Raw genomic sequence first — 24,421 nt, forward strand, 5'->3', positions numbered from 1 at the left:
ATTTTAATTGATTTCCTGTTATTACTGTCCAGAGGACTGACAAAACCATCAGACAGGAAATTAGCACATGAACTCTTGAGAGTGTCACCCACGTTACTGCTCAAAAGAGGAGCTCCATCACGAGAATTTAATTTACCCCTCAAAGCAGGTTCAGTTAACTCAGTTAAAGAATTCTGGGAACTCTCAAGGGTGGACACTAGACCAATTGACTGAATATTTAAAGACTCCTTTTTGTTCACATCTCGCTGTCTCCTGAAACATTTCTCCGTAGTATGACCAAGCTTACTACAATAAGTACATTTATTTTTCTGAAATCTAGAGGTGAAGCTGGTATTTACTTCCTGAGAAACATCATCTTTATTCTCTTTCCTGTTACCTGTACTCTGAGTAGAGGCAACGTACTTACTCTCAGCTTTCCCTTTTTCTTTAGAATATCTCTTGTGAGTGAGAACATATTCATCAGCTAAAACTGCAGCATCAGACAAATTATCTGTTCTTTTCTCATCAAGATATAGGCTTACATCTTTATAAATACACCTTTTGAAGTCCTCCAGCAAAATCATCTACTTAAATTTACCAAAATCAGAATCCACATTCTTAGAATTTAACCACTGCTCTAACAGATCTTCTTTGATTTTTGCATACTCAACATCGGATTGCTTATCTTGCTTATAAGTTGTCCTAAATTTTACTCTATAGGCTTCAGAAACAAGCTCATAGGCCTTAAGAATCAAGCTCTTAACTACATCATAATTATCAGATTGATCCTGAGGCAAAGATGCATAAGTTACTTGAGCTTTACCGGTGAGAACAGTTTGAAGGAGTACTGGCCAATACTTTTTGAGCCAATTAAAACCTGTAGCTACCCTCTCAAACAACTGAAAATACCTTGTTAAATCAGATTCATTAAAAGGAGGGACAAGTTTCACATTTTTAGCCACATCAAAATCATCAGAGCTAGATGATCCAGTTCCACATTGTTTCATGCGATACTCATGGTCTGCTTGAATCCTAGCAATTTCAACTTGTGCCTCAGCCTCCTTAGCACGGGCCTCCTGCAGGGCTAGCTGTAACTTAGCTAATTCAATCTGCCTTTGCTCATTTGGAGGAGTTACATTGAACAAGCTTTCATTAATCATGTCAACAATTTGATCTTTAGAATGATGAGAGCGAACAACAATTCCCAATTGTTAAGCAACAAGCTTAAGTTCATTCTTTGTTCTGTTTTCTACATCACACACTGTTTGCACATTTGACAGAAAATCTTTGGCTTCATCAAGAGTAGTAATAGTAGACATCATGAATAAATCACAGTCACAAAATATCAAGCAATATCCTTATGATAATATCCTGAATATCCTGGCCAGGTCGCCAAATTTATGTTACGGAACAGAGAAAGATAATGTACACTTTAAGTGAGAATACTAAAAATCACTACTGTCCCGTAAAGTTCCAGGTTCAAAACAAAAAGAGTTAGGTAAAATTACAAGTTAAAGTTTAATGCTCAAACTAACAACAAAACATTCAGGATTCATAAGAATAATGTAATGGCAAAAAACAGGTTAAATATATGGTTAACTGCAATAGCCTCTATTAACACGAAATTAGCATGAGTAAATTTATCTAAGTCAGCCCTGATAAAATGACAATACTAGATAATACTCAGTGAATGCAAGATATATTATTACAGATACAAAATATTATTAATAATGGCTGACAGTAAAACTTTACATTAAGCACAAAAAACCTCACTAGGCCTAAGAATTAACACCTTACGCTACACAGTACAAGAAAAAATGCAATAACAGTTATACTCAAGTTACACAGCTGCTAAATGGTTGGAGACTTCCTGAGCACTCACAATAATAACAACTGTACAGGGGAGGAGAGAGATGTGAACAAAATGAGGAGTAGATCTAAGTGGCAATAATGCAGAGACTGAGCTCATTATATAGGGGCCGGCAGAGCTTGATACAACTTGTAAGAAGGACGCGCAAATGAAGCTAGAGGGGACAAAGAGTTGACACTCCTGCTCTGAACAACAGAAAGAACGACTTACTCTACTATAAGGGAGGACGGGGGGAGTGAGGTAAAACACGCTCGTGATCAAACATGCAGCATACTGTACGTTAGAATTACACAAAGGATGATGAAATCATAGGCTATGTAACAACAATATATATATATATATATATATATATATATATATATATATGTATATGTCACAAAGGATAATGAAATCATAGGCTATGTAACAATATATATATATATATATATATATATATATATATATATATATATATATATATATATATATATATATATATATATATATATATATATATATATATATATATGAGCCTCTATGGTACAGTGGTAAAGTGTGCATTTTCGTACACTGAAGAACGAGGGTTCGTGCTTTGCCAGGGTAATAAACATTGGGAGCGTTCCTCTGGCCACGTACTGCATTGGCGGACACAAGGGATGCTGTGGTTGAACCAGTGTAGCATACTATAAAGTATGCTTGCACCCAGGCGGCTTGTGTGGGCCAATTACACTTGGTTCACAGACTGCACACACATCCAAAGCCACTCCAACACAACAATTACACTTACAAGCACTTCTTACCCTACATACAATCTCTGCTAGACAGCCTAAGCCACTTGGTAGAGATACATTGGCTGTATCGTCCCCACTTCGGTAGGGATAGGCTGGTCCTGCAGTGGACACTCAAACGGCTGATGACAATGACTATATATATATATATATATATATATATATATATATATATATATATATATATATATATATAGGGAGTAGACTGTAGCACTAGTCGAACAGGGTGGTACTCCCAAGGTGGATGGCAAGCTGGGTGACATGGAGAGCTGGAGCTCCTGTTTCACCAGCCCTCAGGACCTAGTCATGACCATCTCCCTTTTCTGTATATTTTCAGTGCTTTCACTTACACAGAGAGTAGGCCAGCATACTTTCATAATACCTCTACTTTGAACTATCTGCACCACACTAAATGCACATTAAATGCCACACCTATCTCCATTCCCGCTTAGCAATGGCCGTTGCATTAACACCTACACGCAGGCTGACGTGTATAGCTGTCATGATTCAGGGCATGGAGCACCGCTAGCTGACGGGATATACTGCAAGCACCTTCTCGCCACCCTTTAAGCTCGCAACCATTTTCTATGACACCCATAGGGTAGGTAGGCCCCCAGGTATCCCACGGATGTGCAGCTCAGTCTGTACAGGACACTGACAGAGTGAGGAGCCATGTCTTCATCACCATCATTGTCCAATTCCGTCCCACCATACACAGAGCCGATTGCATCATCAGCACCCGCGAAAGTTCTGCCGTTAATGTTGAGGAAATGGCTCAGTGACAGTGCCATCGGCCGTGCCTTGGACAACCCCATGTCCTCATGGACGCTTTGTGAGAGCACGTCCTTGGAGTAAAGAAAGGGTTACCATGTAGAAAGTGGCCTCTCTTGCCCTGTGACCCCTCCCCACTCTCAGACGCCTGAAAAAGCTCTCAGACTCCTGCAGGAGGAGGGCAGGGCCTACGACAGTGATGAGTTCACTGACGAGGAGGATGTAGATGACCCCAGCACACCGGGCAGGTGAACGTTGAGTTAGCAGTCGTGTGAGAAATAAACACCGATGAGCCATCTCACCGTCACACTCGCCACCTGCTGGCCATCGTCTCACCCTCAAACGTCCATCTTCACCTCAGCCGAGTATTTCAAGGGCAGAATCACCACAACTGGGCCCTTCAGGAATGGAATTTTCCACATAGGCCCCACGTGGTGTTACTCAGCAGCAAGCATCTCCCCAGGGAAGGCCTGCGTCAGGTGAGTCATCACCCCCTTACTCCCCCACCTCCAACAATTATCCGTCTCCTGCCCTCTCACCCCCTGCCCGTGGGCGTGCACACACGCAGATAATACGTCCTGCACATGGCAAACGGCCCGCTTTACCAGGTGTGGGTACAATGGGTATCCTTTGTCTGGGAGGATGGAGCAGGATTTGAGCCATCTGTGCCAGTGTTTGATGAAGAAGGAGCAGATGCTCAGGAGGATGAGCTTCCCCCCAGGCCCTGAACTGTTAGCAGTATTTTCAGGGTGATATTCACGACTGCAGTTATGCAATACCAGGTGGAAGAAATAAATTTCCACCAGGCTATATGTGAGCACTGGCTGGAAGTGGCTGCCAGCGAAAGCATGCACATGAGAGACTGGCAACCTGTGGAGGTGGGGGAGTTGTTTGTGTGGCTAGCCTTTACCGTGTGGATGGTGCATGTAAAACAACATGTGCTTCATGACTATTGGTCGGTAGTTGAACTCGTGGTTACACCTGTCTTTGGTAAGTATATGGCCTGTGACAGGTACCTGGCCGTCCTAAGGTTCCTCCATTTCAATAGACATTATGGGCCTGCACCGAATGACTGGTTGTGGAAAATTAAACCTATTCTAACAATCCTCAAGGAGTCATTTGCCAGGGTTTTTAATCTCTTTCAGAAAGTGATAATTGATGAGTTGCTGTGTTATTTAGGGGCAGGTTGGCATTTATTCGGTATGTGCCATCCAAGTGTCACTGCTTTGGGCTGAAATTCTTTGTCCTTTGGGACTGCAAAACTGAAAATGTGCTCGATGTGATAGTTTATTCGGCAAAAGATGTTGATATACCTACCTAGTGGCGATCCTCATGGTTTCTAGGCATCAGTCGTGAAAGTGCTGATGGAAAAGTATTTCAACAGGCACCACATTCTGTACACCAATAATTATTACATGGCCCCGGTGCTGACCAGGTATTTGCTTGAACATGGTACTGTGTCCTGTGAAACTGTTCAGGCAAACAGAATTTCCCTGTCTTCCCAGCAAATACTGAGAAAGGGGTCCTTCTTACCAAGAAATGTGGCAACATGGTAGCCCTTCTCTGGCATGACAAGAGATGGGTTAACATGTTGTCAACAGTACATAAGGGTGTGTTTGAGAAAACTGGAAAAACAGACTACATGACCAGGGAACCCATGTTGAAGCCAGAAGCTGTCAATGATTATAATAACAACATGAGGCTTGTTAATAAATCGGACATGCAAATTGGTGGGGGTGATTGCCTATGTAAGTCCTGCAGGTGGTACAAGAAGACGTTTTTCCACCTTCTTGATATTGCCGTCCTGAACAGTTTCATACTGTACAAGGAGGTCGTCAGGAAACCTCTCTTTCTTTGAGAGCTTGATAGAGAGCTTACATGCGAACTCCTTGAAGACTATTCAACTGCTTAGGTGCCAGGTGCTAGGCAGGGGACAGTGCCTACAGTGGACAGGCTAAGGTGTGCCAAGTATTTCCGGCGGCACAGGCTGGTAGAGATTAGCTGTACCACAGAAGGTTGTCAGGCATACAGGCGGTGCCACATCTGTCACACGACCAAACGCCGCCCCCCAGCACGAAAAGAGACAGCCTACCTATGTGTAGAGTGCAAGGTCCTCCTATGCCCTGAATGTTTTTGCGAGTATCACTCTGACCTTGATTACTGAGTAGGTGTGTGGGAAAGTGTAAATAGTATACATGTATGCTCAAGTGTGTGTGTGTATATTTTATAAATGGTGAAATGTTAGATATTATAAGTGATTTCTGGTAAGTGCTATGATATAAGTGTTTTGTAAGTTCTACAAGTGCAGTGCAATAAATGTTACTGTTCAGTGGTTATTAGTGAAAAAATTACTGGAAATGCCCTGAGTTAGCCTACCTGTTATATGAAAGAAAACCACTTGTGAGGGGGCCAGAAAGAATATTACCTCGTTTGCTATAACTAAATTTTTTCCCTCATTACTCAGGAAAATAGTGCTGAATATGTGAGCATAAGCATATTTGTGATGTGAAGTATAAATAATATAAGTTGTGTATAACATTTGTAAGATTTTCACGATGCCCCCGATTAGTACAAATTAGTCTGGTTTATGGTACAAGTAAGTACCTCATATTCAACCATACTGCATGAAACGGCCACAGCATTTACTTGTCAAAGTGCAATTACCCTTAACCATGATGTCAAATGCAATTTTAAGTGTCGTAGTAGAGGGAAATTATTACAATTGATGCAAGAAGTGAGTACAGAAAAAAAAAAGAGCTATTTTTTTCCCACACACCTACGGGGCACAGTGGCACTGTGAGACGGGCAGAAAACCCTTTGGGGAGCCACATGGACAAGGTGATGACTCATCCTTATGATGGTGAGTAAGAAAAAGTCGAGGGTCAAGTGGAATTTTTGCACATTCCATCGAAGGACGCCTGGGCAGTGTTACAATCACCACTCTGGTAGTGCTGCCAACGCTAGCCAGCGGGTCCAAGGTCACAACCAAAGGCACGCACTCGGAACCAGCTTGCCTAAGCATGTAAAACCAGTCATCTTCAGCTTATCCTTACTCATCAACGGGACCACCTGGAGACCTCAGGATACCTTCATTTGAAAGAGGAAAAGTTGATGAGTCTTACATATTTTTATTTTTTTCTCTAGCTATTATAGTTTGGAAAATACTAGGGTATGAAGTAAGGGTATTTTTCCAAAAGCCCAGAAATTCCCCATAAGGAGGAGTGGGCGACAGCGGGAAACCCCCAGCAGATAAGGGCTGATATCTGCAAATCCGGTGGTATCTTGGATTGCCACCACCAGGTAGGGTAGGGCTGGCGGCACAGGGTCCTCCCAGTCGCTATCGAGCGACTGTGTTCACAATGACTATTGCAAACTTGCAGTGCATGCTTGTAAGCGAAGAAGCACAGGTTTGGCCCTATATTTCACCACTACCCGTGGTCTTAGTACCAATTTGGATTCAGTTCACTTTTTTCTTCAGTCAGTCTCCCCTCTAGCCCTGTTCCTCACAGAATCCCAAATCTCACTCTGTACTGAAATATCTCCATTTTCTTTTCCTGGTTAGCAGCTCCTCACAAACTTCTATTACAAGGGTGGCATCTGTTGTTATATCAAATCTGAATTAGCAGTTGACACTGTTTTGAACTTCATTTCAACTAATTTTGATTATTCGTTGTTTAAACTAAATTATCTAGTGGATGTTGGAGTGGCCCTGGTGAGAGAGGATAGTGTTTGGAAACTCCCTGTACTGTTGTTTGCAGATGATACTGTGTTGTTGAGTGAAGACGAAGGGGAGCTGCAAGGATTGGTGGATGAGTTTGAGAAAGTGTGTAAGAAACGGAACCTAAAGGTGAATGTAGGGAAGAGTAAAGTGATGGTCTTTGAGAGAGGTGAAGTTAGTGAATGTACAGCGAGGTTGGATGGTGAGGAATTGGAAAATGTGAGTACGTTTAAGTATTTGGGTAGTGTGATGAGTAAGGATGGAGGTTTGGAGGGTGAAGTGCTTGAAAGGGTACAGCAGGGAAGAAAGGTTGCTGGTTCCTTGAAAGCAGTGATAAGAAACAGGGAAGTGAGCATGGAAGTGAAAAAGTTACTACATGACAGTATTGTGATACCAACTCTAACGTACGGAAGTGAAGCTTGGACATTGTTGGAAGGACACAAGTCAAGAGTGAGAGCAGTGGAAATGAGTTATTTAAGAGGAGCCTGTGGAGTCACGTGGAGAGACAGGCTGACGAATGAAGATATAAAGGAGCGTTGTGGTGTGGATGTGGATGTGATAGGAAGCGTTATGAGGAACACACTGAGGTGGTTTGGCCATGTGGAGAGGATGGAGGGTGAAAGACTGACGAAGAGAGTGTATGTGAGTGAGGTGGAGGGGGGAAGAGGGAGGGGGAGGCCGAGGATGAGATGGAGGGATGGGGTGGAGAGGTATATGAGAGAGGGGGGTGTGAGTTGGGAGCAGGGCAGTGAAATGGCGGGGGACAGGGCGACTTGGAGGCGATTTGTTTGTGGCCATCCCAAACGGAATTGAGGCGTCTGGCAATAGATAGATAGATAGATAGATCACCAAATATATCTGTGAAGTCTACCCTCCCCCAATGCATCTTCAATACCCTGTGTATTTGATTTCATATCCACACAGTTGACTAAAACTAACCTCACCCTTGGCACTGAAATTACCATTTTGAGTGATTTTAATGTAAGTAATGTAGACTGGTTATCGCATTCTGCCAGGACTGACGATACTGATCTAGAATGCGAGCTCTTTGCAGAACTGATTAATCTCACACAGTTGGTAAAGCAACCAACCAGAATACCAGATAATCTTGATCATAACGCCTATCTCTTGGACCCATTTCTGACAAATAATCCAGAACACTACAGGATAGAAACACTGTCCCCAACTGGATCCTTCGACCACAATCTCATTAAAGCCTCATTAGTCAGTTTCCCCAAACCTCCCTGTCCTGATCCTGTCGGGGTGATCCGATGGCATTTTGATAGGGTAGGCTGGGATGGATTCAGAAATTATTTTGCTGACATTCCATGGCTGTCTTTCTTCTCTAGTGACACGAAGTCTACCCAGTCCCACATTAATGACTTAATACAAGCTGGTATGGAATTTTTCATACCAAGTCAACAGTTCACTACAAGATCGGACTCCATAAATTGACTTGATAGCAATTGTGCCAGAGCGACAGCCCAAAAGTCATTAGCACATAACTCTTACTTAAAATAAATCATCTGAATCACTTAGTCAACTTAAGATTCCTAGAAACCATGCAAAAGCAGTAATAAATCTTGCTAAGTCAAACTTTCTTCACAAACAAGCATTGAGACTACTGAACAATCCTAATGACAATAGAATATTCTGGTCAACTCACAACTCTTTCAATAATAAATTTAACAAGTCATCACCCATTCCCCAACTAAAATCATCAGACGGTAACATTACAAAATAATGACCCATGTGGCAAAGCAAATATCCTTGTCAGCACATTTGCCAGAAATTGTATGTTAGTGGAAGGGAGCCAGAACGCACTCTCCCGAAACTGCTTCACTTAAAATACAAACTAGATACAGTATGTAAAATCCATCCTAGACAGTTTAACAACCAACAAAGCTCCTTGCCCAGATGGAATTTCTCCAATAGTTTCGAAAAAAGTGTTCCCTATAATTTTCTTCAGTTCAGGCTATACTATTCAGACTACCGGTATGCATATGTACTTCTTCATTCCCTAACTCTTGGAGAGAGGCCATTATCCACCCAGTTCCGAAGAAAAGAAGTTCCTCTGACCCCCTGAGTACAAATCAATAGCTATTACATCTTCTCTTGGTAAACTATTTGAAATCGTAATGAATAAGCACTTAGTTAAACATCTTGAATCCAATAACATAACTAATGATAGACGGTATGGTTTTCACCACAAAATATCCACCATTGATATTCTTAGTCTCCCAACTCACACCAGCCATCAATCAGTTGACCATCATGGAGAAACTCATGCAGTAGCCCTTGATATTATTGAAGTTTTTGACAGGGTGTGGCACCATTCCGTGCTATCCATATTCCCTTGCTATGGACCAACATTTTTTTTTCTTTTTTGGTCCTCTGATTTCCTCATGTCTCAGCGGCAGAAAGATAAAAGTCCATCCATCCATCCATCCATCCATCCATCATCCAATCCTACATTGACCCATGAGGAGCGTAGGAGTCCGGGGCTAGGCAAGTTAGTCCCGACATTTAAGATGAGAGTGATCAGCCTAACTCATCCCTGAGTGACATTACATGAGCAATCAACCCCAACTACCCCTTGGCTCGATCCGATTGGAGCTCAATAATTACCTACTAAACCACCAGGCGCCAAAATTTTTGTTATATGGTTACCACCTAGCGTAGTAAATGGTTTGCTGATGTACAGGAAACCATTTGGCTTGTCACTCAGTGTAGAGTCACCCACAGGCAGAAGGAAGAGGAAAGATTGAAGGAAAGAAAGACAGAACAGAGAGTGTAAAGTTACCCGTAGGCAGAAGGATAAGGAAAGAATGAAGGGAAGGAAGACAGAAGAGGATGGAGGGAAAGAAGGATGGAGGAGAAGAAAGGGCAGACACCCGACAGCAGCTCTACATCGAGTGAGTGGATGGTGAGCGCCCCCCATACCACATGGATGTACTGTACACTCCAATTTCCACTCAGTTAACGCCGATGTGCCACGAGGATCAGATCTGGCTTCAACCTATTCTAATTCATATAAATGATCTCTTATCTGTCACCTATAATCCCATCCACTCATAAGCAGATGACTCAACACGTCACACTTTCACACTTAAACACCTATTCACAAAGTTTAATATCTCTAACAAAAAACTCAGTACAGTCATGTCCAAAAATCAAGACTCATTTAGGATCAATGAATGGGGACAAAATAACCTTCTCATTTAATGCTAGTAAAACCAAAAAGTTTATATACAATTTACTAAAAGTCAGATATTACCAGATTCCTATATAACCTTCAATGCTACTAATATTCTTGTCTCCAAAAGTATTAAAATTCTGAGTGTTTCACTTAACAGTGACCTCAGCTGGACCTCTCATGTCAGATTTCTTGCTAAAACCGCCTCAGAGAAACTTGGATTAATGTACAAAGTTCGTAGTTTCTTCCCTGACGACCACTTGGCTATAGTTTATAAGAGTCATGTGCCCTCCCAGCTGGAATATTGCTCACCCTTGTGGAGTAGATGTGGGGAGGTTGCACTAAAGCAACTAGACAAAATTCAGAACAAAGCTGTTAGAATTACTAATAACTCTGCTGTTACAAATAAACTACCTCTCCCACAGGGAAGAAGGAATGTTGCCAACTTGCCTCCCTTGCATTATTTTACAGATACTTTTATGGCAAATGCTCAGACGAAGTTGCATCCATTGTGCCACCTCTCCATGCCCTCCCCATTGCTACTCAGGCATCTGGTAGTGCTCATGACTGGAATGTCACACTGCCATATTGCAGAACTTCCGTGTATCAGAAATCTTTTATTCTCCGAATTGCATCTTTTTGGAACTCGCTTCCCCAGAGTTGTTTCCCCCTAAACTTCAACCTGCAGCTGTTGAAGTCCAACAGTTACAGATTTTTTTTTATAAATGGAGGACACCAGTAAACTGGTGCATTGATTTTTTTTTTTTCATTTGTTTTTCCTTCCTCTGTTCTGTAATTAATAGAGAGAGAGAGAGAGAGAGAGAGAGAGAGAGAGAGAGAGAGAAATATAGTTGAGGAATACAGCAACTCGTGGAATTATCAGCTTCCTGATACATTAGCGTTCTCTGACTGCAGACTTCTTTACTAATTCTTCTCTATGTCTTTTGAAGGGCACAGCAAAGCACATAGAGCAGTGGTTCTTAATCTGGGGGCGCGCCCCCCAAAAGGAGCACGTTCCCTTTGGGAGGTGTAAGCATTTTCCAAGGGGAGCACGAGGACCCTGAGGAAGTATAGAGTGCCATGAACAAGTGTGTGTGTGTGTGTGTGTGTGTGTGTGAGTGTGTGTGCTTGTTCCATCCTTCAGAGCACATTTTTCTTTGTACCCATATAGTTGTTTTCTTTTTATTTCTGTCATCTGGTCACATTCTTGCGCTCTCTCTCTCTCTCTCTCTCTCTCTCTCTCTCTCTCTCCAATTTAGTCATTTCAAGAGACCACAAGAAGCCTTACATGCAAGATGGACCACACCCCAGTTAAAATATATACGTCCCTCAACTCGACCCCCCATATTACCCGCGAAGAGGGATAAGAGACTGCAGGAGAAGGAATAATTCAGCTTGTATTCGCCTGGGTGATGTCCACTTGAACCTACGGCAAGAATAGTAACAATAGTTCGAGAATAAGTTTTTAAGAGCTAGATGATGGTAGGAAGCAGGGGCAGGGTGACGTGGATATGTGGACCAAGGCGAAGGGGGGCTTGACCCTAAATTGGCTGAGAGCTGCTGACATAAAACAAGTATGTTTTGTGTGTAGTATGCCCTTTAATAGATACCAAACATTTTTCAAACAGAACTCTTCAATCAGAATACTCAAAAGTATCAGCAATTTTATCCTAGTTGCAGAAGCTGTTGTATTCTGCAACCAAATTTGCCCTTAGGAGAAACACACACACACACACACACACACACACACACACACACATACTGGATGATCTCGCTACTGCAAGCAAGCACTGTACGTAAGCTCAATGGATATCAGTATGTCGACATGAATGCCACAGTAACCTAAATATATTGTTGTGCCGTGGGACTGGGCTAGTGGTTTACATCTGAAGATGTGAGGAATATTCTAGAAATTTCGAAGTGTCTGTTTGATTTTGTCTTTCTTGTACCTTAGGAATTAGTTTTTGTCATTGTTATTATTGTGTATTGTTTAGTTTAGTGAATTATTGCACAGAAAATTTGAGTTCTCTGCTGGACTCCAGAATTCTGTACTGTTTTACTAGTAGATTTGGGAGTATTTTAAAAGGATCGTCCCACTTTTTGGTTGAAGTATAGACTAAAGGGGAGAGTGAATGAGTTAGGACAGAGGTAGCACGAGAGGAAGATAGAGAAGTCACAGTGTTTTGCTTGTGTATCTCAGCTTTGGCTGGAAGAAATAAAACACTGAAGTGTTGAGCAGACTGTGATTAACATTCTGGCTTGTCTGTGCTTTGTGTTCGACGTATCCACAAAGCCTGTGGCGCAACAATATTGTTGAGAAGTGGGATTTGATAGATAGGAAGTACTGGAAGGTTCTCAGTATTTCTCGTATATTTCAGTTGTGTCAGAGTCGTCAGTTAGTCTGCTATTTTTGAGTGAAGGCATTTTGTAATCTGTACGTAATTTTTTTGTGCTCTTTTCTCTATAATGTTTTATGAGATTTTTTGTTAAATTATATAATTTTATCTCAGTTTTTATGCTAAGTAGAGTGTTATGTCGTGTAAGAAAACTCTGGCATGTTCAGGATGCCTCTGATTTGGTAACTGTCAGCACTACTTGTGAAAACAATGAAGATGGCAAGAACTAAGTATAATTCTTTGGGAAATAAATTCTGCAAACTTAAAAAGCCAGCGTTCATTTACAGAGCCTGATCTGATGTCGTTGCTGTACACTGAAAGGCTGGCCATAAGAACACCTCACTGGGCAGTGTCCTTCCTATACTGAACTACTGCTGTTGGAGCCTGTGGCAATGTGGGACTGAGGATGTAACAGTGGTGTCAGGAGTGATGATCTTTATAAAAGTGCTGCAATGAGTCTAATCTTCGACATAGTGCAGAGGAGTGTGCAGACAAGGAGTCGAGCTGGGCAGGAGGAGGAGGTGTCCCTGGCTGCAATTATGAAGTCATTACAAGCACAGAATGAAGGACAGAAAGAACTCAATGAACAATTTCAGGCACAGAATGAGAGACAGGAAGAACTCAAAGAACAATTACAGGCCCAAAGTGAAGTACAGAAAAAGCTCAGGAACGAAATTAAAGAACAGTTATTAATAATCACAAAATGAACAGCTGGTGGCATTACAGGAGCAACAGAGGGAGTTACAACTCAGGATGCAAGGGCAGCTAGATGCTTTCATAACAACAGTTGAAGAAGGAAGTATGCACTGAGCTACGGCAGCAGAAGTATGAAGTAAGCAAATAATGTGATGGTGTTAGAACTCTGCAATATCATAATACAATACATAAGAGCTGCTAACATACTGTACATAGGTAATTTAGAGGTTATGTCAAAGTCATGGCTAGGGCTTGCAGGAAATATCGTTCGCACATTCCCTCTGAGGAATGCCAGTCTGCGCCTCGTGATGCCTGATAGGAAAACCCCCAGATTCGAGAAAATTCCACTCAACCGTGTAGTACAAGTGACAGGAGCTCTGCTATAGGATAGAGAAGGAGAAGGGAGACAAAAGTGAGATGGAATCAGGAGAGAGGGAGAAGGGGTCTAGACTCGAGAGAGAGAAGCAGGGTGGGGTTAAAAAGGGGTCAGGCTCACGAAGTTAACTTAGTGTAAACTTTGAGATATCCCCTTGAAGAAATAAACTACCCCAGGACTAATCTTTATCTTACTCCTGTCATCGACTACAATTAAACTGAGTTTATCTCCTACAAATCTACTCACCGTCTACTACAGCTCAGCTACGACTACGATATAATCAATTATAAGTCTGATAATGGAGTGCAGACAGAATCTAGACGACCAACTGAAGACCAGTGAGGGAAATAGTGATGGAGTGCAGACTGCATGCAAATAACCAACTGAAGCATGTAGTTGACCATATAAAGATAATTAATGAGAAAATTGATGCTAATGATTAATTAGAAAATTGCACTGCTAAGCCTCAGGTGTATGTACAGGGAGCATATAAAAAAAAAAAGTCAGTGCATGGTGGATCTTGATGAATCCCAAACACCTAAAAGCAGAATTACTGGGTCGAACAATCAGAATGTAGGAGTTTTCTGTCCTGGGGTTAATTATGATGCCCCAGTTTTCAGGCACCAAACCAGTGAAGTGCATGGCTATAATGGGGGTTCAGTTCAAAAGAAACCTCAACAATTTGATGGCAAAGTGTCATAGGAAGCTTACCATGTGCAGTTTGAGTTACCCTACTTGCTGATCGAAATGGTTGGGATGATAGGCAGAGGGCAGTGCAGCTGGCTACTAGCCTCAAGGGGGCTGCAGTGGAAATTCTGGGCCAGATGTCAGTAAACGTAAGAACAGTTATCAGTCCTTAGTAGAAGTGCTTGAGCACAGATATGGGACCATGTACCAGACTGAGGTTTACAGACCAAGATTTCAGAGTCATGTAGGGGCTCGAAGAGAATCCCTATAGAAGCTTGCTCATGACCTGGAGAGTATGGCAAACAAGGCATTCCCTGGAGCAGCACCTAACCTGTTGGCTATTCTTCCGACGGACCAGTTCATTGATCCTCTTGATAGTGCAGAGTTGAAAGTGCAAGTGAAGTAGGCATTACCCAGAAGTGTGCAAGAAGCACTAGCCAGGGCCCTTGAATTTGAGTCCTACGTCAGGTTCAATACATTCACTTTTCAGGCAGATCGTAGTGCAGGATTCAAGGGAAGAAAGAGGCAAGTACGTGAAGCAAAAATCTTTGAAGAAAGTTCCTGGTAATGTGAAAAGTCAGGACATAGGAAAGAGGACTGCTATAAATGGAAGAGGGATCAGGAACAGAGGAGATTGCTGGTTCTGCAGGAAGCCAGGACACAAGGAGAATTGTCACAAATGGAAGTAGGAGCAAGAACAGAGCAGTACAAGGAATTCTACAATTGTAACAAAAGGTGTTGGACATGTAGTGAGGTGGGACACTTCAGTTCTGACTATGTGAAAATGAAAAAGGAGGATAAGAAGAAGACTGCAGAAGACAAGAAAGACACAGAATTCTAGTAAGGGCTGGTGTTAAGGGGCAACAGCCAGCTGGCTTTTCTCAAGTAGCCCCACCACTGAGAAACAAGAGAACTGCAATTGACAGTGTACATGTACAGTAGACAGAAGAATAGATGGCAGAAAGTATTCCCTGGTGATTGAATCAGCTTCAGAGCAGACTTTTGTGAGGCCTGATGTGTTACATCATCAGTATTTGCCTGAGTCATCAAAACAGCTGTGTGATGTAACTTGGCACTGTGCAGAACTGAAGAGACCCTTGGATATCCGAACTGAAGTAGCAGGGCAAGACGCTATGTTTCCAGTCTATGTAGCCGAGATGGAGGATCCTTGCCTTCTTGGTCTGGACTATCTGATGTCCATGGGATGTGAGCTAGACTTCTGCTCCATGAAGCCGAAGATTTGAGGAAAATCAGTTCCCAACATGGCAGTGAGACGTACTAGTTCTGGTGGCAAGGTGAGGGCGCTCCGCACAACAATGATACCCTCAAGATCAGAACTATTGCTCCAGTGCAAGGTGAGTGGCTCTTTTGACAGCTGCCTAGGGGCAGTGGAGCCTGATGTCTGGTGCAAGATGAAGGCCGGAGTGATGGTGGGGAGAACTTTGGTGGAAACAGGTGCAGGTGAAGTGCTGGTTGTGGTGGCCAGATTCTCCTGTGAGCCACAGAAGATCAATGATGAAGAAACTGTGGGACTGTGCCAGGCGGTGGACTCTGAGTGGCATCAGAGGAAGACCTGTAAAAGGAGTGTAGTCAAAGAAGATGGGTATCTGCCAGACCACTTACAAGACCTATTTTTAAGGAGTTGCCAATGCCTGCATGACTCACAAGTGCTGAAGTTGAGGCAGCTGGTGACGAAGTTTATTAACCTCTCCACGCACGATAACGCGTGTTGTCATATGGTTGTGGCTGTGACTATACACGTTGACGTTTTTGGCGTCATTAAAGCATAAAAACTTTCATCAGAGGAAAAGTTTTCGGCTGATCGGCGTCATTTTTGGAGGCACCATAGCTTCCCTGCTCCTCGTCAAAAGTAATGAGTTGGCAACTGTGGGTCCCAATACCAGCAAGAGAGTAAACAGGTTATTCAGTACCAAATGAGCTGTGAGTGGGGAAGGTACTGCACAGTTCTGTCCCTTTATACTGTATTTCCACTCTTACCCCCGTCCCAGCCGTGCAACATATTTCACTATACCAGTAGTGCTTGTTTATAGTGTTTGGGCACTGTTGTGATTAAGTTTGGTGTTTGCAATAAGAAATTTGGTGTTTGTGAAGCAATCCTGGTTGTTAACATCCGTTGGCCCAACGAAGATTGTGCTACTGTTTCTAATCAACTACACTGCCTCTACCCTGCATCAAATGTGAGTATTCAGCTAAAAAAAAATAGTGAGAGTGAACCATGTGAATGTAGCGTGCATATCTAGTGTACAAAGAATTGGTGAAATACGTGGAGTAGCTTAGAGGAAGGCTGGAAACCACCCTACAGTGATGACACAATGTGGGTACACTGTAGTTTTTTGCATTTTTCTCAAAAACTGTGAAGCCTAGGATCACCGTTTTGGGCTCAAATGAAAGCCAGTGAAATCCTGCATAGGAAGATAAAATAAAAAACATAATAGTGATGAGAAAAGTTTTTTGCTAGCGCTCCCCGAATAAAAAAAATCTGTTGTCTGTTGGAAATGGGTTTTACTTTTTTGCTTATTACTCGAACACCATACCTCGTATCAAACTGGGACCTCTGGCATTCGAAAGCTAATAAAATTCTTTTTCCAGTGATGTATAACATGTAGAGATTGATTTGTAAACATTCGACTTATGATGTTGGGAAGTGAGATGTATGCTCCTGAATATTTATTCACACGGTTCTAATGTACGTATAGTGTTTTTGTGTGTGTGTGTGTGTGTGTGTGTGTGTGTGTGTGTGTGTGTGTGTTTTGCATATCATGTAGAACAAACATCAACGAATAGGAATATGTGGGTTTTGTGGCAAAATAAATATGTTTGGGTGGTGAAAATAAGCAGAGAATACACATTTTTGGAGTGCGTGGCAGGTGGGTATGGAAGGGAGAAAAGCCAGCGTGTCATGTCCCACAAAACTTATTAACTTATCTGCACGTGAAAGGGTTAATATCTTTTCCACCAGAGACCTAGGCCTGGTGTGCACTGATCTGATGGAGCATTGTATAGACACTGGGGATCTTCCCCCGATTAAACAGACAGCGTGAATGATGGCACCAGTCCAATGGCAAGAAATGGAGAAGGTGATGGAGACTCTCCAAAGTCAAGGAGTGACAAAGGTTCAGCAGTCCTTGGGCATCAGCAGTGGTTCTGGTAAGGAAATGAGATGTCTCAGTAAGGAGCTACACAGATTTTCGAGCCCTGAATGAAGTGACAGTGAGGCATGCATGCCTCTTGCCAAGAATTGATGATACCCTGGATGCTTTGTCAGGTGCCAAGTGGTTCTCCACCCTAGATATGAAAGCAGGATACCACTAGGTCTAGGTTGCAGGGGAGAAGGAGAAAACAGTCTTTTTCTATGGGTGGGGTTTATGACAGCTTAAAGTGATGCCATTTGGCCTATGCAATATCCCAGCTCCTTTTGAGTAGCTTGTGGATCGTGTACTGGAAGGCATGCACTGGCAGACAGCCCTCGTCTATTTGGGCGATGTAAGTGTGTTTGCATGGATTTTTGACCAGGAATTGGAGAGGCTGTCGGAGCTGCTCAACAGCATCCGAGCAGTGCATCTCAAGCTGAGCCCCAAGAAGTGCTACTTGTTCCAGAAGGAAGTGAAGTACCTGGGACACATTGTAGGCAAGGGTGGCATCTATACTGATCCAGAGAAGGTGGCAGCTGTGGAAAACTGGCCAGTTCCAACTTGTGTGAAGGAGCTACAGAGTTTCCTGGGCTTGTGTACCTACTACCAGAGTTATGTCAAGGAATTTGCAACGATAGCTGCACCTCTGCACAAGTTGATGGGGAAGAGGCAGAAGCTTGTGTGGTCAGCCGTGACCCAGAAGGCCATTGATGAACTCATGCATGCGTTGACAAGCTCTTCAGTGTAGCCGTACCCAGATCAGAGTCAGCCATTCATCCTGGACTGTGATGCTAGTGATCAAGGTATTCGTGGGATCCTCTCACAGAAAAAGGATGACAAAGGGCAGGTGGTTGCATTTTACAGCAAGAAGCTCAGCCCACCAGAGCTGAACCACTGCGTGACCCATAAGGATCGCTTGACAGTGATGAAGAGCCTTGATTTCTTCCATCCCTACATGTATGGGTCCTACTTCATCATCAGGAGACCATGCAGCACAGAAGTGGCTGAAGATGTTAAAGAATCTGGAAGGACAACTGACAAGCTTGCTCGGGAAGCTGGATCAGCACAACTATGAGGTGCAGCACCGTCCTGGGCTGGTACATGGCAATGCTGACAGCCTGAGTTGTTGGCCTAATGATCCAGATTGCCGGCAGTGCAGAAAAAAGATCATTGCAAGAAATGCAGCCATACTGTGGTAACAGGGCCAATGTCAGATGAAGACCTGAAGAGGATGCAGATGGTGGATGCTGGTTTACAACCAGTACTAACGTGGCTGCAGTGCAGTACGGTGCAACCATCTTGGGAAGAGGTTTCCATACTCAGTCCTGTGACTAAGAGCTACTGGAGTCAGTGGGACCTTCTTCGTTTGAACAACGGACTTCTGCAACATCAGTGGAAGACATCCGTTGGCCCCAGCAAGTACTGGCAACTGGTGGCTCTGAAGAAAATGAGGTCTGGGATCTTGGATGAGTCTCACAACCAGATCACTAGTGGGCACCTGGGAGTGAGGAAAACTCTTAGGTGGCTGCAACAGAGGTTCAACTGGACTGGCATGTGTCAGGATGTTGAAGAGTGATATTAGGCCTGTGATGTGTGTTGTGCCAAGAAGGGACCCAAGAAATGTGGTTGTATCTCTCTCCAGCTGTACCAAGTGAATGCCCTGATGGAAAGAGTCGTGGTGGACATTGCTAGACCTCTGCCATTCACTGAAAGAGGAATCGGTATATTTGTGTCACCATGGACTGTTTCACAAAGTGGCCAGAAGCCTATGCCATTCCCGATCAAGAGGCTGTGACTGTTGGTGTTAGTTGACCAGTTTGGGGATGCCACAAGAGCTACAGTCAGACCAAGGTAGAAACTTCGAGTCTGCTGTGTTCCGTGAGTACTTCAAGTTACTGGGGATCAAGGAGACTAGGACGACCCCAGTAAGCTCACAGTCAGATGGTACAGTGGAGAAATTCGACTGGACACTGGGACAAGAACTGGTGAAGTACTGCATAGAGGGACAAACAGAATGGGACCAGTAATTACCTGTGTTACTGATGGTATATCAGGTCTGCATCCCATGAGTCTACCGGCTACATCCCTGCAAGACTGATGCTGGGCCATGTGTTATGTTTACCTGTTGACTTGTTAATTGGAAGACCACCTGGTGAAGAGCTGCTTACAGACACCTGCAGCAATGCAATGCATCTTCAGGAAAGGCTGGCTGAGGTATATCATAAAATGCGAGGAGCCCTTAAGTTTTCAGGAGTGGTGATGAAATGCAAGTATGATGCCAAGGCAAATGAGGAGAGTTTCAAGGATGGTAACAAATTTTGGTTATACAATCCTTAGCAGAAGATGGGACAGTCACCAAAGCTGCTGGGCCCGTGGGACAAGTCTTACACTGTGTTGGACCGCCTATCAAACATAATGTATAGGATTCAGGGAGGCAGGAAATCTCACCCAGAGATGGCACACCTGAATAGCATGTGGCAGTACCATGGGCCAAGACAGTACATCTGGGACGTCTCTGAGGAATCGTGCTCACCCTCCGCCAAGAATCTTTAGGAGGACCACAGAGCTGAAGTACTAGAGGATGATGACAGTTTCCCAAGAGAAGAGGTGCATCAGGAAGATGACCAAGACATTCCAGGAGTGGGCTGTGCGAAGGAACAGGGATATCATCGGAAGTGGCATAGGAGAAACCCTGATAAGTTGGAGGACTATTTTGTGTATAAGTAAATGTTTAGTTTGGATTAAGGGTTATGTTTGTATACATTGTGTAGTTTTGTCAGAATGACAAAGTACTAGGGAGGGGGGTGGTGCTGAGAAGCGGGGTTTGCTAGATAGGAAGTAGTGGAAGATTCATAGTATTTCTCGTATTTTTCAGTTACGTGTCAAAATTGCCAGCTAGCCTGCTGTTTGTGAACGGAGGTATTTTATAATTTGTACATTAATTTTTGTGCTCTTTTTCTCTATAATGTTTGTATGTGATTGTTAAATTGTTCTTTCAGCTTAGTTTTTATGGTAAATAATTTAGAGTGTTATGTAGTGTAAGAAAATCCTGGCATTTTTTGGATGTCTCTGATTCGGTAACTGTAGGTGCTAGAGTACTCTAGAAGCTTCGACTGTAATGCAAGGCTATATAAGGAGGTGGAAGAGCTTAGGGGAGTCAGTTTCATTTTCAGGTCAATTTGAGTTTAGTTCAGTGTCAGTTCAGTGTCAGTACAGATTGTATAGCACCGGTACTTGTGAAAACATTGAAGTGAAGTTGACAAGCATTAAATGTAATTATTTGGAAATTAAATTCAGCGAACTTAGAATCCCGTATTTACTTACAACGCCTGAGCTGATCTTGTAGTTGTACACGGAAATGCTGACCATAAGAACAACTCACTGGGCAACGTCATTCCTGTACTGAACTACTGCTGTTGGAGCCTGTGGCAGTGTGTGAGTGGGGACCTAACAATATACTGACTCATTCAGTTTCATTTTTAAGCTAAAACCACTGAAATTCATCGAGTTGATTCAAGAGCAGTTTCCCAACCAGCCACTCCAGGATATCAACATTGAGCTGAAAACTAGCTATCTTACCTAAAATTTCATTAGCAAACTCGAATGTTTCCCCTTTCCCAGCATAAAGAAAGGATGATTTTATAATAATGATTCTCACTTCAGGCAGACTACTTTATTCTTGACTCTTCCACCACTCATGCCTACAAACTCATCCCGCTCTGTTTCATTACCCATTATCCTGTCCATAGCCTCCTCCCACTCCACTGAAACTTGTTGGCAGAAAGATATGCGTTGAAGACTGGGGGATAGACGGGTGGCTCATTAATAACGAATGTACGTTACAGTAATGGCGAGGAGTGGTGGCGAGTGAGAAGCCGCGTCCAGACTCCGATGATGCGACCCAAGAACGTGGCCACTTACATCACCGCCATGGACCAAGTCACTCTAGAGTTTATGGACAGGTAAACCACAATCCATTCATTGTTTACATGGTTTAAGGAGTGCATCCGCCAAAGTTGACTGGCTACCCTTAGGTAAACTATGATCCAGATTTTCTGTCTTGACAAAATTATTAGTACCATGCCTAATTCTGAATGTCAAGACCCATGTAAAATATAGTTATGCTGACTGCCATGTGTATGCTAAATAATATCGTTATTAATTTGCAAGAATTGTTTGTACACTAGAAAGATTATTGGAGCTCGTTTTTAACTCCACTTTTGTGAGACAACTTTCCTCATTTGATCTGAAGCGTCTGATGGTACTAATAATATAATTTTAATAAGACATAATTATACTGACTTGGTAAAGTGGGCAAAATATCAATACACCCAAAACTTGAATGTTAAACCTTGGGTAAACTTTATTTAAATAAACTTGCCAAAATTTATCACCCCAGGGTTACACTCCAGTTTATGGACAGGTAAACTACACAGAATATTGTAATGAAACACTGCATGGCACAGTAATTAACTCATTATTAGGGTGGTGATGAAGTTATACCCCTTTTCCACTTAAAAATTGTCATGCATCAGTATGAAGATGTTTCAAGTTAGGCTGCGTGTATTTATTTTCACTTATCTGTTAGTAACCATCACTGATGAACATGTCTCATTTATAACTAAGATAACAGTTCATATGGCATCTTTTCAGGGCACAGTAAATTATTTTTCATGAGATTTTGGTTGTAGTTCTGTTATTGTCTATCGATCTATAGGCAGACTCCATAATCCCGTAAGTGGTGGTCGTTTGACTTTGATAGTTTTTTTTTTTTTTTTTTTACGAGGAGGAGCACTAACCCTCCGCCTACCCACTTGTTGACACACAGGGAACACAACTGATTGTTTATTATGTTCCCAGAATGGCAACTTTTCAGGAGAAACACGGAGAGATGCCTGAAGACTTCCAGATGGAGCTGTATAAGTGGGCTCTTGAATGTATGTATCATGTATTTAAGTTTCTCTCTCTCTCTCTCTCTCTGTCCAATATTTAGCAACTGATGCCGAATTAAGGATGTATATTTGGATGGTAGACCGGGATAGGCCTGTTTTAGAAGTAGCAGGTCCCAAAACACTTGTATTTGTTGATCAGCACTCACTCATACTTGTAATTAGACTGCATAATAATATCTTGCAAGTTTCATAAAACCACTGACACTGAGTCTTATGGTACACTCTTATGTCACAGAATGAATATTACTATTACACTGTGTTTAAAAACAGATTACAGCGTTACTTGTTAGGAAGTGGCATGATGAATACTACTCTTACACTATGTTAAAAAATAGATTAGAACGTTACTTGTCAGAAAGTGGCATGACATAACCGCAGATAGTGTGCAAAAACCATTTACAAGGATGAGTGCACAATTCAGCCAAAAATATTTATATTGATGAATGAAGTATATGCATTTTTTACTTCATAACAGATGAAAATGCACTTTAACAATCGTCTTACATATATAGTCTTAAGATATTATGAGTGGCGAGAACGGACTGAAGTTAATATAAAGCAGAAAATAATTGTGCAGCTCCTCCATGCATTACATATACTACTACTACCAAATGTATTTTGTACTGGTCAGCGGTGGGTCTGGTGGCCCTGAACCGACGACTAGGCTGCCTGACGCCGGATCTACCTGCTGACTCGGAACCTGTGAGGCTGATTAAATTGGTCAACGACATGTTTTACCTCTTCGGTATCGTGGAGATATACGACTTATCGTGGAAGGTACACCCCACCAAGGCATTTAAGCAGCTCAAAGCCAAGCATGATGAATTTGTTAAGTAAGTAACTGTTTTCTTTCAGTATTCCATATTAATTTGACTCAAAGCGAGAATAATGTCCGAAGTTAATATTACCTATGCACAGTGCACTGGGATGTATATAAAGGTACCACACTGTTGGTGTAGTGCGTGAGACTAGGAAAATGAACACAGTATTATTCATTAGTGCTGACTGTAGGGTTATGCAACAGCAGGGAGTTTGGACTAAAATCTTGATGTGGCCAGCCGTATTACCTCCGCAAACCAAACTGGAGGTGGTTGTTTATTCACCTGTGTCTATTTGCCTGGTGGATAGATATGCAGTAGGTCAAGGAAGGGTTGGTTAGATTTGGAAGTGGATCAATAACAAGTCCTAAATCATATTTCTTTGGCGTCATCTGAAGTAAGCGATCTCTTGAGTTTCAGTAACGAGGAGAGCTAAGACTGCAGATAAAAGTGTCTGATCATGTTAGACGGTAAAAGTATTTGTCTGGTAGAAAAAGTGGAACTACAATAGTAAATCTTAATTATTATTGGCGCTCAGGAAGTATGTGCCCCTTAAGAATTTTCTAGTTGCCTTTGGTTTAGAACGTCAGTATGCATTAATATGAAAGAAGTTGATTAGAACCTTGCTTAGCTGGAAAAGTAACAACTACCTCTATTTAGCGAAGTGGCGACTATTGAGACGATGACTATTTGCTGTCGGACAAGTCAGTCATATCACGTGAAGAGTCTGTTGTCATTAGACAGCATATTCCTTAGCTCAGATTGAATATATATATATATATATATATATATATATATATATATATATAGATATATATATTTATAGATATATATATATATATATATATATATATATATGTAATATATATATATATATATATATATATATATATATATATAAATATATATATATATATATATATATATATATATATATATATATATATATATATATATATATCTTTTTATATCTATCTCTATCTATATCTATATCTATCTATCTATCTATCTATCTATCTATCTATATATATATATATCTTTTT

The 24,421-nt window shown here is 42.1% G+C and overlaps 1 protein-coding gene across 1 annotated transcript in view; it reads left to right on the plus strand.

Annotated features, from left to right (window-relative positions):
• The window catches only part of LOC145407498 (cytochrome P450 CYP12A2-like), a 164,925-nt gene that overhangs the window by 39,690 nt on the left and 100,814 nt on the right, over window positions 1-24,421 (plus strand). The window contains exons 4-6 of the mRNA XM_080278426.1: window positions 21,454-21,570; window positions 22,469-22,545; window positions 23,192-23,393. Of these exons, the coding sequence (XP_080134552.1) occupies window positions 21,454-21,570; window positions 22,469-22,545; window positions 23,192-23,393 (396 nt within the window). The remainder of the gene's footprint in view (window positions 1-21,453; window positions 21,571-22,468; window positions 22,546-23,191; window positions 23,394-24,421) is intronic.

Source organism: Coenobita brevimanus, chromosome 73, assembly GCF_032717465.1.
Source record: "Coenobita brevimanus isolate Jiangsu-jjx chromosome 73, ASM3271746v2, whole genome shotgun sequence".
In the NCBI taxonomy this organism is placed as follows: domain Eukaryota; kingdom Metazoa; phylum Arthropoda; class Malacostraca; order Decapoda; family Coenobitidae; genus Coenobita; species Coenobita brevimanus.